This window comes from Falco cherrug, chromosome 7 (genome assembly GCF_023634085.1).
Source record: "Falco cherrug isolate bFalChe1 chromosome 7, bFalChe1.pri, whole genome shotgun sequence".
NCBI lineage: Eukaryota > Metazoa > Chordata > Aves > Falconiformes > Falconidae > Falco > Falco cherrug.
This window is the reverse complement of record NC_073703.1, coordinates 20,083,095-20,099,610: the sequence shown is the minus strand read 5'-3', so window position 1 is coordinate 20,099,610 and position 16,516 is coordinate 20,083,095. Positions and strand designations below refer to the sequence as shown.

General features: G+C 38.8%; 1 protein-coding gene across 7 annotated transcripts in view; it reads right to left on the bottom strand.

Annotated features, from left to right (window-relative positions):
* TJP1 (tight junction protein 1) overlaps positions 1-16,516 on the bottom strand; it is a 198,960-nt gene that overhangs the window by 140,761 nt on the left and 41,683 nt on the right. For all 7 annotated transcript variants that reach the window (XM_027802757.2, XM_055715961.1, XM_055715962.1 and 4 more), the window contains one exon: positions 15,087-15,219. In XM_027802757.2, the coding sequence (XP_027658558.2) occupies positions 15,087-15,219 (133 nt within the window). The remainder of the gene's footprint in view (positions 1-15,086; positions 15,220-16,516) is intronic.

Below are 16,516 nucleotides of genomic sequence, written 5' to 3'. Positions count from 1 at the left end.
CTTCTTCACTCAAAGCAAAGCTGAAATCCTCAGTTTCTTCCAGCCCTTGTCTTACATAAAGAGCCCGGAGTAGCACAGAGGGTCTTGTCAGAGGCTTGCGACAGGCTCTTCCCAGCACCAGCGCCGAGGGTGACAGCTCTAGGGCTGTGTGCCTGCCACCCTGTCCCAAGGCACAGGCTACTGAGGGGCAGAAGCAAGATGATGATGTGGGGACACAGCTCTGCAGAGTGCTGTCCCTAAGGACAAGACAAGGGCAGGTGACTGCAACTTTGAGACCACATGCAGGTTGACTCCAGCTGTGAAAGAGATGGTACAGTCTGGTTTGGTCAAACGGCTGCTGTCAGTATGCCTTACTTCCCACTGCTTCTGCCCCTTCTCCTCCAAGCTGCACACCCTGCTATTGGCTTATTCTCCTCCATCCCCTTGTCTGCTCAGCTTTAGGCTGCAAATTTCCTTCCTTCTTCTATAGGAGACATAGTCCCTGCCAACTCCTTACTTCTGGCCCTGCTCCCAGGCTTTCTGCCCCTGATTAAAGGGTAGAAAACCTCCAAAGGAGACCACGCTTTCTTTACATAATCTATTTAATAATCCTTTTCAAGTAATTCAAACTTCATTCTTACTCCTGAAAAGATCTCAAAAGGGACTCCAACGATTTAAAAGACTAAAATCTGTGTTGAATTATTGAATACAAAGGATGACAAAACCCACTGTTGTGGACTTCCACAAACATACCCAAAACACCACAAATGCTGCCAAATTCAGTCAGTCAAAACAGTGAGTCATAAGTGACTTAAAAGCCATAGGATTTGGGTTTCTTTCATGTTTTTTCAGGTCTGACAATTTTTTCGTCCTTTCTTATTTAAGTTTTTGGTATATACTATAACCAAGTTCCAAAGCTGTTCCACAGTTACAAGGGAGGGGATCAATGAAAATCTTCCCCAGGAAGAACTTTAAAAACCCCATACCATACACATCAGAAAGGCTGGACTAAAACTACAGTAAATGGCAACACCGTACCACTGTGCAGCCCAACTATGCACCCTACTGGTGTTTTTCCAAAATTACTATGAAAATGCATTTTGTGAACAAAAGGGAAGATTCTGTTAGTCTTCAGATTCCATTCGGTCAAAAGTCCCTTCTATTAGGTATCCAGCCCCGCAATCATTTTATCATTTTTACGGATGTGGTAAGGTAAAGATTGTTCTCCCTTCTCCATACCATTAGAAATAACCTAATTCATCTCCAGGAAAGGTGGCGCACACAAAGAAATACTGACTAGACTGCAGGTTCTGTAATTTTTTTAATTTCTTCAGGCTTCTATTTGTAAGCCACAAGGTAATTACTGCCCACTTCAGTCTTCAGCCTACAAAGTAGTTTACACAGCAAATTTCTCTCAATGCCAGGTAAACTTTGGTAGAATTCCAATATACATGTCGGTGTTTTTCTCTTAGCACCTCTTCAATCAGAAAGGCCCCAGAAACTTTTCTGGTACAAGAACGATTCCCTCCTTGCTCCCCGCCCTGTAACAACTGTTGCTAAGATGAAAACTCATATTACTGTTGAGCATCTCCACAGGTAACGTTCAGATGCAACTATCACCTTTAGTTTGTTGGTAGTGCTTTAGGATGCCACCTATCAGGCTCATTCATTAGCCAGGGAACATAAAAACTATCAATTAATGGGTCTCATTCTTCTCTTGGTCATCTTGTTGCTCATCAGCAAGGAAACGTCTGAGAACACTTCTTTGCACTCCAGAAAACAGGAACACCTGCATTAAAGAAGTAGCCACGTCTATTCTCAGATGTTCTGCTGAAATTTGTTTGCTTTCTCATCTACAGAACTACAAGCGAACACAGCATTTGTCTGAGACTTAGGATTACCACAATAATCTTAAAATAGAATGCTCTCTCCTCCAATATCACATTATGAACCATGAACAAAATGATGACAACTAATATTCTCAGAATTTTTTCTCTGCTTTCCAAAAGCAAGTATTTGTAAAAAGACCTATTACTCTCAGTACTCTTATATGTACTTTATTTCAGTCAAGGTATTTCCTCGATGGTATTTCTACTTAGAACGTATGACCTTTAAACAAACATTCCAGATCACGCTCTTTGGGTGAAAATGCACTGCTCGAGTTTCCTCCCACGTGTTCCCCTACAGCACATTTGTTTTGTTCAGTCCCATGTTTATCCTGCTCATTCCAGTTTGCCAACATTCCCTCATTTCAATGAGCTCCATTCCAATGTCCTTATACACAGTTTCCTCCATTGACGGGATGCTGAACATCCACATCCAACTTTATTTAGAGCAGTCACAGAAGAGTCAGCATGGGTGTCCATATTTTAACACCAATGTAACTATAGGCCTTGAGAAAAGGTGATTTCAGGGAAAAAAAACAGCTCAATTTGGTGAATATTTTAGGATATATGTCTGCATGAAAGTGAAGAGGTAGAAAAGCAAACACTTCAGCCATCCGAGCCTTATTAATTTTAATTGACACATCTGTACTAGTGTTTTTCTAACACATTTTAACATATTTAATGCCTAGAGAATTGAATCTTCTTCTATGTTTGTAGAACATCTGGTATAGTGGGGACTCTAATGCTAACAGGATGCTCCAAGTACTACTGTAACATAAATAATAAGAACCACAAAAGCTGAAGATGAAAACGAGAAACAAGACAAGCTGTGTAAACGTTAACGTAAAAGTCATTACAGTCCCTCAGTAAGGAAAATCATTAAGGGATAAAATGTAACTGCAGATCTTCAGCCGCTCTTTTTAGAAGTCACGAAGTACGATCTGGTCAAGGACACCTAATGCCTCATCCCAAACTGATGAGGGAAATCCCGAACTGCCTGAGGGCACTGGGGTTGTTTAGCCTGGAGAGGAGGTGGCTTAGGGGGACCTTATTGCTCTCTACAACTACCTGAAAGGAGATCGTAGGCAGGTGGGGGTCGGTCTCTCCTCCCAGGTAACAAGCAACAGGACAAGACGAAATGGCCTCAAGTTGCCCCAGGGGAGGTTTAGATTAGATATTAGGAAAACTTTCTTCACTGAGTTTGGTGAAGCACTGGCACAGGCTGCCCAGGGAGGTGTTAGAATTGCCATCCCTGGAGGTGCTTAAAAAAAATCCATAGATGCAGTGCTTTAGGGATATGGTTTAGCGGTGGGCTGGGCAGTCCTGGGTTAATGGTCAGACCTGATGATCTCAAAGGTCTTTTCCAACCTAAACAATTCTATGATTCTATGAAACCTGTACAGTGTGTTAGTCCCATCCATTTCTTGAAGACCCTTTTTAAAGGTATGGTCTGAAAACACAATCTCCATATTGAAAAACCCAGATTAACACCAGAATCAGAAAGTTTGTAAGAGAGATTTCTGGCAGGGAGCTACTTATAATGCTTTGCTAGTAATTTACACTTGCAGTTGCTGCCCACCCCTGTATGTCTTCACAAGACAGTATGTATCAGCAGCAGATGTGTAACAACACAAATTGTTGCCACTTTTGTGAGCGCTCCACAGAGTGCAGGCACCATTCTAAGTACTATGTTAAATGGAAAAGTTTGCAGTGGTAGGAGAAAAAAAAATGAAGCTCTTGTAAGGGAATTTTAGCTGTTTGGGATGAAATCCAACAAATTCTCCTGACTCATCCATTATCCTCCTGGTTTTGCACTTGTTCTGAAAAATCGCCTGTTTTCTATCCCAAACTGTTATTTCTCCGTGCACCTATCTTAAAGCCCCAAGACTCCCTCACAGAATGCACAGCAGCACATCTGAATCTACAAAATAGACACTTCAGAGGAGATTAATAATGTCAATACGAGATTACAAAGCACTGGCTGCAAAACTACTGGATTAATGTATCACACTTCTGGGCATGCACCTGTGAACATACAGAAGAATTGCTACCAAGTGGAGAAATGAAGGCAGGTCAGCCACGGATGCTTGTATCCCTGGATTCCTATTGCTTTGCGAGTACTTGATTCAGTAGTAATCATTCAGGTACCCAAATCTAGTTTTGTTATACTGCCCAAAACTGTTGCCAGTGAGTGTAGAGGAAATACTGCATGCAGTAATTGGAAAGATCTTTTAGTAAGGTGGTGCAATAGGAAAAAAACTGATTTAGGCCACCCCTACAGTACCTTCTAGATAGAGAAAAGAAAAGCCATGTATTGCTCTGGTTACGCAAACACTGGTAGATAACCAAGTTGAACCTAGTCGAACTTGGTCAACCTAGTTTCACAGGGATCACATGTTTAAGAATAAAAGAACATAGACTGCATATCCAGTTACAAACTGAAAAGCTTTCACACAGCTGTTGAGGGACTGTTCATTTGGGAGCTCACATCCTTACCTTGTTAGAGTAAATGAATAATGATTTCACAAAGCAGTGTTTTACTGCCCACGTGTACCAAATATGCCTAAAAAATGGCAGCTGAAGTCAGGCCTGGGCACTTCAGGCAGCGTCCCACTTTGATGTATATGAATTCACCATCACCTTATTCTATATTCATCAGTCAGGTCAATGAATCAAGACACCAGCTTACAAAGAGGGGAAGAAAATTCACTCTGTTTGCAGTTAGGTTATGCTGTATGATCTCCACATTACACTGGAGTATGAGTCGTATTTTCCCTTTGTCTGAAGAACTGCAAGAAATCTCGCTGAAAAGCATCTCGCTCAGACTTGAGTACTGTCTATTCCTAACTTACCTTCAGAGCCGGTTCAGAAAGCACTCTTTGGTTTCTTAACATTTGGGCAGCTCCAAGAGCATATCTTCTCCTTGCCGATTTTTCCCCTTGTCACTAGCAACCTTTCAGCCCCCTTCCCCTGGACTGTCCCCAAGGGCAATGAAAGGCAACACAACATTCAGCTGGAGAAAGTCAGTAGATACCAAAAGTTAAAAGTCAAATCTTCATAAAATTACAAACACTGTTTCCTATTCACGCAGTGGCATTCACCACAGTGAGAACAGCATATGTACTTTTCAAATTCTCTAGCTCTGAGGGGTGCTAGATAAGTATAACGACAGTGCAGCCAAGACTGCTAAATTTATTACAGGAGCCTGTGATCCCAATAGTATATTGCTAATAACAGTGCCAAATATCCAAAGGCAGCTGCTCTTTAGAGGTTATCCAGTCCTGTATGCTCCCTCACGGAATACTGCAGAGCAATAAGCAAAGGCATATTATACCAGTGGGAGAGGCAAGCTGCTCTTCTTAGATATAGACGGACAACAAACATCCAATATTTCTTTGAAAAATCAAGGAAGACTGTGCCAGAGGACAAAAAGGACATCTGTGCCAAAAGAAACCAGAATCTCTGCAACCCAGAAGTGTCTTTGCTGCTGCAAGAATGATGAGCCATCCCACGCTAACTGCCCTATTCCATTAATGCAGTCTAACTCTAGCTTATAAACAATTTGTTTTCCATTCACAGCCCCCGACCTGAAAAACGACAAATTTCCTTGGACTAAAACAACCCAACAATCTCCTAGAAGTTTGCTATGACATTTTTGCAAATTCATGCAGTCTGAATTCCAAGGTGCTTACAATCAATCTTTTTTATTTTATTCAGCATTTAGGTTGAAGACTTCAGTATTGGGTGGAATGTACTTCCTTTTCAACTTTCAAAGCATAGAATTTTATTTTAATTATTCTAACAACATTTTCTTTATTTTTAATACTTTCCCAGTGACTGCAGCAAAACCTTACGCTACAGCCCATATTTCAAAAATTTTTTTGCCTGCTGAGAGTATCCTGTCAATTCTTCTACATTAGTACTGGCGCATCCTCTTAAAATAAACCATCTGCTAAAGGCAAATTTCTTTGTTCCTTGCCTGGGCACACTGTTCAGCCATTTGGATGACAAAGATGGGGAAAGGGCTAGATATAGAATTATTTGGAATGGTGAAGAATGTTTTAAAAAGCAGTATTTTATTTAAGCGATAAGTGACACATTCCTGAGCACCCACCAGGGCTTCTAGAGAGCAAAGAAAAAAAGTTGGTAAAAGCAGACCTTGACAGGGTGATGATGACATTTTACAACTGCTGTTGAAGGACTGCCTGTTTAGGGTCAGGTCCTGCTCTTGGAGATGCTTGCTACTGGCAGAGGCGGCATAATTTGACAGGTAGAATTTAGTCAACAAAACTCTAAAATTTACGTAGAGAACATGCGGTCAAGAAGTGACCTTAATCAGTAAAACTTTGTATATTAAATGCAAAGTGCATGCATGTGTAAGGAAAGAAACATAACCTGGTGCTATGAAATATCCACTTTGAGACTGTTCTGGTAGCAGTTCTGAGTAAAGTCTCTAAGTCATGGTTATGGAATACTTTGATTAGTACTTCTTCTATAATAACTTCAGGGGGAAAAAAAACCAACAACAAACCAATTTCAAAATACCTTCTAACAAGGCCAAATGCATTCCAAGATCTTGTTCAGCTTCCCTCTCAGCTTGCGCTTTAATATTTGACTAAGTGTATCTACGGGCTTATCAAAACAAAACTGAGTATGACTGCAACATCTGCAGACATTCCGTAAGCACCTCCATACCAAGCTGGCCTGTGTGACTGAAATGCTGCTTGACGAGAACACCAACAGGTAAGCACTTTATGAGAATCCCATTTATAGAAAGGCTCACTGCTTAAAAACTCCTGAAAACCTGAAGACTTTCATTATAACTGTGGCTATTGTCTTCATGCCTAAGTTATGAAGATACTCCAATTTTTCATGTAGATCAATTCCCTTGTTTGTTTGGGTTTTTGGTTTTGTTTTTTTTTTTTTTTTTTGGGGGGGGGGAAGTCTGCTGTTCATTTCAGTGCACAAACAATTTTTAAATGTGTGGGGAATACTAATATTCCCATCCTTAACCAGAAGGGTTCCTGCAGTATTGCTGGGCACAGACCAGAGATCCCGTTTCCAAGACAGTAACAGAAACGAAGTATCTGAAGGTCACAGAAAACATGTCAATTTTTTCAATGGAAAAAGTAGCCAGAAAACTTTCTGCCCCATCGAAGACTGCATGCTGAGGCTGCCTGTACTTGGATTATAGGATCATTAGTATTTCCATAAAATTATTATCTTTGCAGATGTCAACGGTGCCCAGATTTAGACATGTATTTCATGACAGAAAATTTCCAGCAGCTTTTGCAAACAAAAACATCATTTATTTTTAAATAATAAAAAAAAAATTTTAAAAACCTTTAGAATCATTAATCACAATTCTAGTTTCCAAAAGGAAACAGTTCTGGTAAGGCCAAAAATTTGGCCAAAACTAAAAAAAAAAAAACCACAAACAAAAAAAACCCCAAAAACAAACCACTCAAAAACCAATAACCTAATAAAAATATTAAAATAGACATGCTACCAGGATTCTCAGCATGGACATTCTAGTGATATATCTGAAAAGCCATTCTGACACTCCTTTTATTTGCTATTTTTAAGCACAAGGCTGAGAGCCTGCAACAGAAATTGTTGCAGTCTTTGTTTCCTCATATATAACCAATCTGCCTCTCTTTGAGCACAAGAGTGAAGAAAAGTCAAACAAATAAAATCTACCAATAACAGGAAAACAGATTGAGCAATATAGTCTTAACTTCTACTCTAGAAATAAATTAGTGGAGAATTTCTGGCATGAATGATAAATGCACTTAGACTCAAAAACAGTTTAGATTCACATAACATTATTTAGGACAGAAACAATAATTTACAACATAAATATTAACATTGTGTTAGGCATTACATAAGATATCTCATCTATAACAAGAAACCTTGATTTTCAGGGGAAAAAAAACAGATTAGCGGTTTTTCCCCCCCCAAGTCATCACATCAAATTACTTTAATACAACATTGATCATCATATGGATGCTACAGAACCCAGTCCAGAAATTAAGACATTCAAGGGAGCTCACAGAGATACCTCGAAAACAGAGGTAGTGGTCATTCCCAATGGGTCCCTGGGCTAGTTGAAGGACAAATAATTGGACTTTCATCCTGCTTGGGGCTTCAGTTCACTGGAAGGTAACTGCATGTGCACTGTAATATTGAGACTGAATACATTATACTAGCATCCTATACAACCATACAAAAGGGATCTGATCTTATATAATTTAATTATATAATTTAAAGACACACTATACAACGTCCTACATATCTTTAGACATTTTAAGAAATGAGAGACCCAACAACCATACACCAGATATGATGATGTTGAAGTAATCGACCAGGTACTACTCTAACAAATGCCAAAGAATATTTCAGTACAGCTCCATCTGCCCCAGTTCATAATGTCATTCTGAGAAGAAACAAAAATAACCTGAAAAATGTACTCCCTCAAAAATATATTCCTAATTAAAATAAAAGGTAAACCAAGTTGCTAGTAAAATCACTATTATGGAGCTAATATCCTTGGTAGATTTAAAGTGGAGTGCTGAATTTATTCAGAAACATAAATCAATCATTCTGAATCACTTCAGAAATACAAATCAAGGTCAATCACAAGTTAGAATTTAGCGAATTAAATTACTCGTTCATTTATGGCTAACATCCTTAGGTTAATCTTAAGGCTGCATAAGCTTCACCTAGCATTATGCTTGAGACTTAATAATTTGCCTGGACATTTAGAATATTCTTACATAAAACTTTGGATTAATTTTTTTTAAAAAAAAGGCAAAATGACAGAATAAACAACGCTGAAAATATTCTCCTCTTTCCCAGAGGACCTGTAATCTTGGATCAAAAGCCTACAGTTTTTTCTCTTTCCATCAGTATTGTATTTCAAAAGTTGTTCCAACTACATTTTAAAAAAATATAAATTTTCTCTGAATTTAAGACTATTAACTAGAGATGTTAAAACCAGTAATATGTATTTTTCTGTTTTCTACATACTCAACCAACAAAATACAAAAGAAAACGATAAAGTACTTTCATTAACTGTAAATGTGTTAATTGGTTAAATAAAACAAATATTTTATCATTTAAACTAACTTAGGTAAAACTGGCTCTACTGTATAAGGTCAGTGCTGTGTTCATATATCCATCAATAGATGAAATTATTATTATAATAAATGAGTCACAGTACAACAACATTGTGAAGCAACTAAGCTGCTATTGAGGATTAAATTCTCGGAAACAGCTGCATAACCACCACACTTCTCTGAACAGGAACAAATTAAGGGCATCCACAAGACTCCAGCTGTGCTAACGAATTCTTCCTTCCACATCTACAGAGATGATCAAAATACCTGCAGGACTTTTTGAAGAATGTCAGTGTACTTATGTCTCCATCCTAAGAAATCTCTCTGATATATATCATTTGTGTTATTATTCACTTATCATTTTACTAGTTTTACAGACACATATTCAAATTAAAATGCTCAGCAGGAAAAATCAAGACAAATGAAAATATAAAACCAGAAGAACTTCATTAAAAAAAAATAATATCAAACTACAGAATATCATCTGCCACCTCAGAAGCCATTTAATAAGATGATTCAAAGGGAAGATGAGTTTGGGTTAGATTAAATAAAATACAAACTGCAATAAATCCATGCTCTTCAGTACACACGAGATTGCCTTGCTCAGCAATATGCTCTATGAACTAGTTAAGTAGTGTAGTACAGCATCCTGTTTTGATCACCAGATTTTTTCACTGGGGCTGTGAGGCTAATCACAGCAACAGTTACCCAACGTACTGGCAAGGACATCTCAACCAACAAATCAATTCTTCAGCCTGCCAAAGTGAGTGGGCAAGTGAAATAAAGATGTAATCACAAACATCCATGAAAGTTAATCACTAAAACCTCTAAACAGCCTTGAAAAATAAAGCAGGTGACACTCCTAGTAGCAACAGCCACAGCAAAATCAGGTAGACGCTCACAGCTGCTCTCAAAACACTTGGGTGCACATGCACCTCCTTGCACATCGAGCATGCTGGGAACACACATAGCCCCACAGAGAGCATGCGAGGTCAATCACTCCATCCTGCTAATGAAAGCAGGCAAGCACAGAGGGAAATAGAGTCTTTGCATCTCTGCAAGAAAGCATACAAGATATCATACCCATGCAATGGCATAATACTACAGTCAACTAAAAACCGATGTTATAGGTGAACATGTGCACCTTCTATCTGAAAAAGGTAATCATGCATTAGCTAATTCTCACTTTCTCATTATCTTTTCCTTTGTTGCCTCTTCCATTTTGCCATGCATTCCACAGTGCTTTATGCAGACTGCCCTTTGTACTTGGTTGTCTCTCTTTTCTCCTCTTTTGGGTAATCTCCTACCCTACTGTGTTACTTTTGTACTTTGCACGCTGACACCCACTGACCTCTAAAGCAGTAGTGCGTGGCAATTCTAGCCAAATTCACTTCATTGTCAGTACATGGTGAGAAGAGACTAAAAAATACATCTGAAAAAGGTAAGACAAGAAAAGAATGGGGGGGGGGGGGGTAAGAGAGACAGCATTTCTATAGCATTTTGCAAAATTTTTCCTTGGAATTCCACCCCAGTGCAAGTGGAAGTACGTTGGAGATCACCTGCTTCACTGTGACTGTAGGTTAACTGAAAACTTGCTGTGTGCATGTTTATTAAGAGCAGGCTAGCACCAGCTGCCTCCAGAAAACATGCAGAACTGGACTTCCTCATATTGAAAATAACTGCTGCTCTGATTTCGAAGGAGAGCTCCTTCACTCACAAGGGCTGATCTTAGCAGGAAAGTGTTATGTCCATATTCCTTCAAACTCACGGTTTTCAAGATGCTGAATATAGTAATTTTTCAAGTCCAATCAAAAAAGAGTTCCAATATTAAAAACAAGGAAGAAAATATCTTAGACGTTCCATCTCCATTAAAGTTAATGAGATGAGCTCCTTATAAATGCTTTCAACAGTCGCCCTTCCCACCAAACATCATTGCTGTCTCACAGGGAAAGAAGGGTGTAATTTCTCTGCATCTAGGCCCTGTAAGGGTGGTCAATGTTTGTAATGCTATGAGCCATGTTCAAGATCTGTCACATGCTCAGCAACCACAAGATCCATTCATATACCTCAGACCTGTCATACAGACTCCCAAGGTAGTTTACACACAAATAAGGATGACAGCCCCCCCAGTGCTCTATCACACAAGGCAATCCCAAAATGCACCCAACATGACCTTCAGAAGCCCTAGCACCAGTGCAGCACTTGAACAGCTTGAGAGCCATATGCAGCTAAAGAATCAAAGGTTAGTCACATCTTACCTATTGTTATAAATAGATTGTAAAGTCCTTAAGAATAAACACTTTGTGTTTGCACAACGCCTAGTACAACAAAAGCCCTGTCGATGAATTGGGCTCAGAAGTGCTGTTGCTATACAGGGTAGCTTGTGCGAAGACAGTTTGTTTCAGTGTAATGAACATTAAAATACAGATGTAATAAATATTAGTACGACAAGCTCATCCTACAAGGTAATATGTATTCGACATCTTTCTCTGAAAGCTGATAAATCTATACTTTTATCATTTCTTCCAAACTTTCTGCAGTGTGTGGGTTGCAGATCACCACTTACCAATATTCAACAAAAAATATAATTTTACTTTTGTTTAAACATACCACCAAAGCTGAGTATTTCGAAGACTAGTATCTAGGGAAGCATAGCATCATGATACTCCTTAAAGAAGAAAAGGGCAATAGAACAGGCTTTATTTAATTTGTGGGAACAGGTCCTAATCCGACCAAGCAGTAGCACTAATGAATGGAGAGGATAAAGAAAAGGATGCAAGAAGTTGAAGACAAGATACACATTTTAAAGGAGCTGCTGTACTATCACCCTGTGGCTCAACATTATTTCACCACTTTATCTTCTTACTTGCCTTCTTAGCAAAATGATAATGAGAGGCATCACTATTACAAACCCCAGTATCATCCACTTAAGACAGCAGAGTTATCACTTAGAAATAAAACCCTGATTTTGTCAGCAATCCTGCAGACTTCTACGACTTGTGATCAGGGAGAATATTTATCTCCTAAAAGGATGTTAAGGATACTACAGCATGAGCCAGCTATGGGACAGTAACACAGGTATGCAATGCACCAACCAGGAGTCACGAGCACTTGGGGCTTGCAATAAGCAACTGCAGCAGCAAGCCATCCAATAATGAGGTTTTATAGGCAAAGACCTCTAGTATTCTTAGCTGTATCATCCACACTAAAAGCCACAGATATAACTAAAAGCTATTAATATCACAAACTTCAGATTTTATTAACTGTGGTAAACGAGACTTGGCAGCATCACCTCATCTCAAGATGACCACTGAAGGCACACCACCTCCAAGTCACTCTTTGGCCTCCACTGAAATTTTACACATGCAATAGGCCCTTCGCTGTTTATCCCCTCCCTTGCAAAGAACAGTGAGCCTCTCAGCTTAACGCAGCTCCCACAACTTACCCCCTGCCATAGCTCAAGTCACAGTAAAGTGGTAAATATGGTATTTTCATGTATTTAATTTCTGTATGTGCATATTGCATAGAAACCCAGAACTTTCCCACTAGGGACACATTTCTTCACACTTGGAGAAAAGAAAGCATAACTTATTTTTTATGTCTTTCTGCCATTACAATTTGTCCTCAGCAAGAATTTGCTTAATGATAAGAAACAAAAGGTTTTTTAAAAAAAAAGTTTGGATGCACATAGGCATTACTTATTTTAAAGTGAAATCCAGTAATATTCAGCATTATTAATGGAGCTCAGTCTCATTACACAATAAATAAAACCAACAGTTCACTGGATGCTCAAATTACTTTGAATTTGCCAGCATGTAAGTTATGCACATATTTCAATACAAAAGTTTTCATCTTTGTTGTGCATAAAATGGGTATACTACAGCATAAGACAGCTGTAAAGAGGAAGTTTTAAAAAGTTTTTTCTCCTCATTGTGTAAAAGAATTTCTCACTTCTACTAAATCTTTGATTTTTAATTTTATTCTGTCTGCTAGTGCCTGAGCTTCCTTACTAGAAAAAGATGCTTAACATGAAAAACATTCAGTTCTGTGAACAATCTGGAAAGATTCAGGCATACTAATTTCCTCAATTATTTCTTTAGATATATTTCTAATCACAATCCCAAAACAATAAAAGTACCATTAAACAATATCAAGAAATATTTCAATGTGACTGTAAATTATGTAGCAGCAAGAAAATCCATATTTATAACTCTGATTTGTGTGCTTAGCTATTTGAACTTGTATCATCCCTTAACATGATGCCACAGAATAAAAAGTGAGCTTCCCTTCCTGATCCTGATTATCAATACCTGACTATTAACATATGAATTTATACATATACATACTCTACACATTTTTATGCTACAGATACAGACATGCCCCATTATTATCCATCTTAAATCTCTTTGCAAAGGTTCTATGGCATACAAGTTATTATTTTTACCGTTGGCTATTATCTCTTTTTCTTTGAAGGCCCCAAGAGTAGAGATAGATTTGGATAGAACTCCTTAATAGGACCACACAGCTGAAGACCTATATAGCACAAGCTAAAATTGTTTCAGTAATTTTGTTCCCTAAGGGAATTTTTAACTCTCCATAAGGTAACGATTACATCAATATCACTGCTATCACAACAGTTTGCATAGACACACCAAAACTAGGTTTAAATTAGACAGCGCGAGTTACTGACAGCACAGAACTGAGCACCAGGTCACTGCACGTGGTTCCCCAGCTATGGGACCCAGCTTTGCAGTACCCACACTGCTAGAAGAATCCGGACACCATGCAATACACCAAATCACAAATCCTTACTACTAATTTCATGGCTTCCTTAAATAGCCATCAACAAGCTCTTTGTCCCAAAGACAGCACTACAAGACTTCCTAATTAGAAACAAAATGGTGCTGAGAAAAAAAAACACCAATTAAGCTATTGGCATCATCTGTAAAAAGCATCACACGGAATGATGCAACATACTCAAACCATTGTTTTGCTTTAGATAAAGATGCTTCCTCAAATTGCATCCGAACAATTTAGTTACATTGTTTATATTACCATGTAATGCCAGACAGTATCTTCACATCACTGTTGATTCGTACATTTTAAAGACAGCATATATTTCCTATCTCCCTCTTTCATCCTCATATTTAATAACTGGCTTATAATTTAACCTAGTCTTTGACATTATTTTAGTATTTCAAAACTACATCATATTACTATATAACAATATTATTTTGGCCAAATTATCCCGTTACTTGAGAGGTGTAGCTTGTAATGGCTTTTCAGTAAAGAATTTTTGAATACATACTGTGTTTGGGACTAATTATAATACTTTGTAAACAGTACAAATAGCAAAAAAATCTACCCCCATGTCCCATACTCTTTCATATTATCAGTTTCTTTTCTTTCATTATTTGAATGTAAACAACTCCTCCTGAAGTAAAAGTGGTATAAAAAACTAGTCCAGTTTTTTCTCAGTTCAGCAAGATCTCTAAAGCATCACCTATCATCATGATGAATTTTCTGAAGGAATAAGACAAACATACCTGCACCCTAACCAAAGAGAAAAAAATAAGTATATACCAATACTGCTTAACCACAGGAAGGGATCATCTGCGATACTAGCTTTTAATTGCTATAAGCATACACATCTTTTAGGAACATTTATTTCCTTTCTAGTAGTCTTACCATAGCCATATACAACTAAAATAATGGTGTGGGGTTTGTAAAAAATAAACTATTTTACTTTAAATGCAGCTTCCAAATTCTAAATATAAAAACAGGATTTGAAAACCTATTTCATATTTCCTCCATTTCCAGTTAATTTCTTCATCTTATGCAGATGGCAATATTAAAATCTGACCTCAAAATTTGTATCTCATGGTTGCTGAAGAAAAAAAACATAGTTATGCATCACTAATCATACAAGCAGCATCACTGTTCTTAACGTTTGGCAGCGTAGAACTGCAATTACAACATCATTAAGTACAATACCTCTTCTAATTCTGATAAAGAGATAAACCCACTGCAAGAGCAACAACTGCTTTATCAGCAAGATTCTCAGAACTTCGTAGAGGATAAATGTAAAAGATATGGTACTTACAGTGAATTCACAGAAATCAATGCTATCAAGACTTTTACTTCTGTGTATTCTCCCTTTTATTCTTCTTAAAGAGGGCTTTCCCTGACTTACACTACAGGTAGCACCATTGGGATTTTCAGAAGATGGAGTTACCCTGCCAAGCAAAAAGAGCCACATATCAGACAAAGAACATATGTTTTTATGGAAAAGAACATTGCCATGCTACACAACAAAAGCATGCCATTCCAAACCTTATTTTTCAGTCACTGAGTGCCAAAATAACATCACAAAAGTATTCAGAATCTAGAAATCTAGCTCCCATCAAATCTACCACTGCTTGCGGATTTAGTCAAAACCATACCACAGTCATAATTTTTGTACAAAAGTGAGAAGCGTCAGAAGAGACAAATTACAGAAAAATATACTTAACTTCTGAAAAAAATAAAGAGAATATATTTCTCTATTAATTCAGCCCAAAACAGAGTTCCGTGATACATGTTAATGGCTGCCAGTTAAATCAGACAGTATTTGGCTTTTGACCTTTTCTAGTTTGAGTGCTAACGGTACTTCAGCTGTTCTAGCAATGAATAATGATAAACAATAATGAAATTAAAAGGTTCTGTTAAAGTTATAGGGCTAACACATTAAGGAACTTTATAAGGCCTTTCAGCACACTGTAGTCTACACACAGTCTTAAGGGGAGTCCATAACTAAAATATTTTGAGTAAGCAATCACAGAATGACAGGATGGTCAGGGCTGGAAGGGACCTCAGAGACCACCCAGCCCAACCCCTGCCACAGCAGGGTCCCCTCCAGCAGGCTGCGCAGTCACGTCCGGGTGGCTTTGGGATGTCTCCAGGGAAGGAGACTCCACAGCCCCTCTGGCAGCCTGTGCCGGGGCTCTGCCACCCTCCAGGGAAGGAAGTTCTTCCTCACACCCAGCTGGAGCTGCCTGTGTCCCAGTTTGTGCCCGCTGCCCCCTGCCCTGTCGCTGGGCACCACAGCCAAGAGCCTGGTCCCATCCCCCTGACACCCCCGTCAGGTGTTTGTGTGCGTGGAGAAGATCCCTCTCAGCCTTCTCCTCGCCAGGCCGGGCAGCCCCGGCTCTCCCAGCCTTTTGTCATCAGGGAGACGCTTCAGTCCCCTCATCATCTCTGTAGCCCCTCACTGGACCCTCTCCCATAGTTCCTTGTCTGGAACCGGGGAGCCCAGCACTGGGCACGGCTCCAGCTGCGGCCTCACCAGGGCAGAGCAGAGAGTAAGAATCCCTATTTCAATCCATACTTCAGGGGAATTGTTGGAAGTTGCTAGGGAGTAGTAGTGGGGGGTAACAATTAACCAAATGTATTAAGGTTTGTGAGGTAAGTATTTTAAATGCAAAAGTCTCTAGTCAGTCTGACACCACATTCAAAAAAAGAAAAACTTAATTCCAGCAAACATGCTCACCAAGA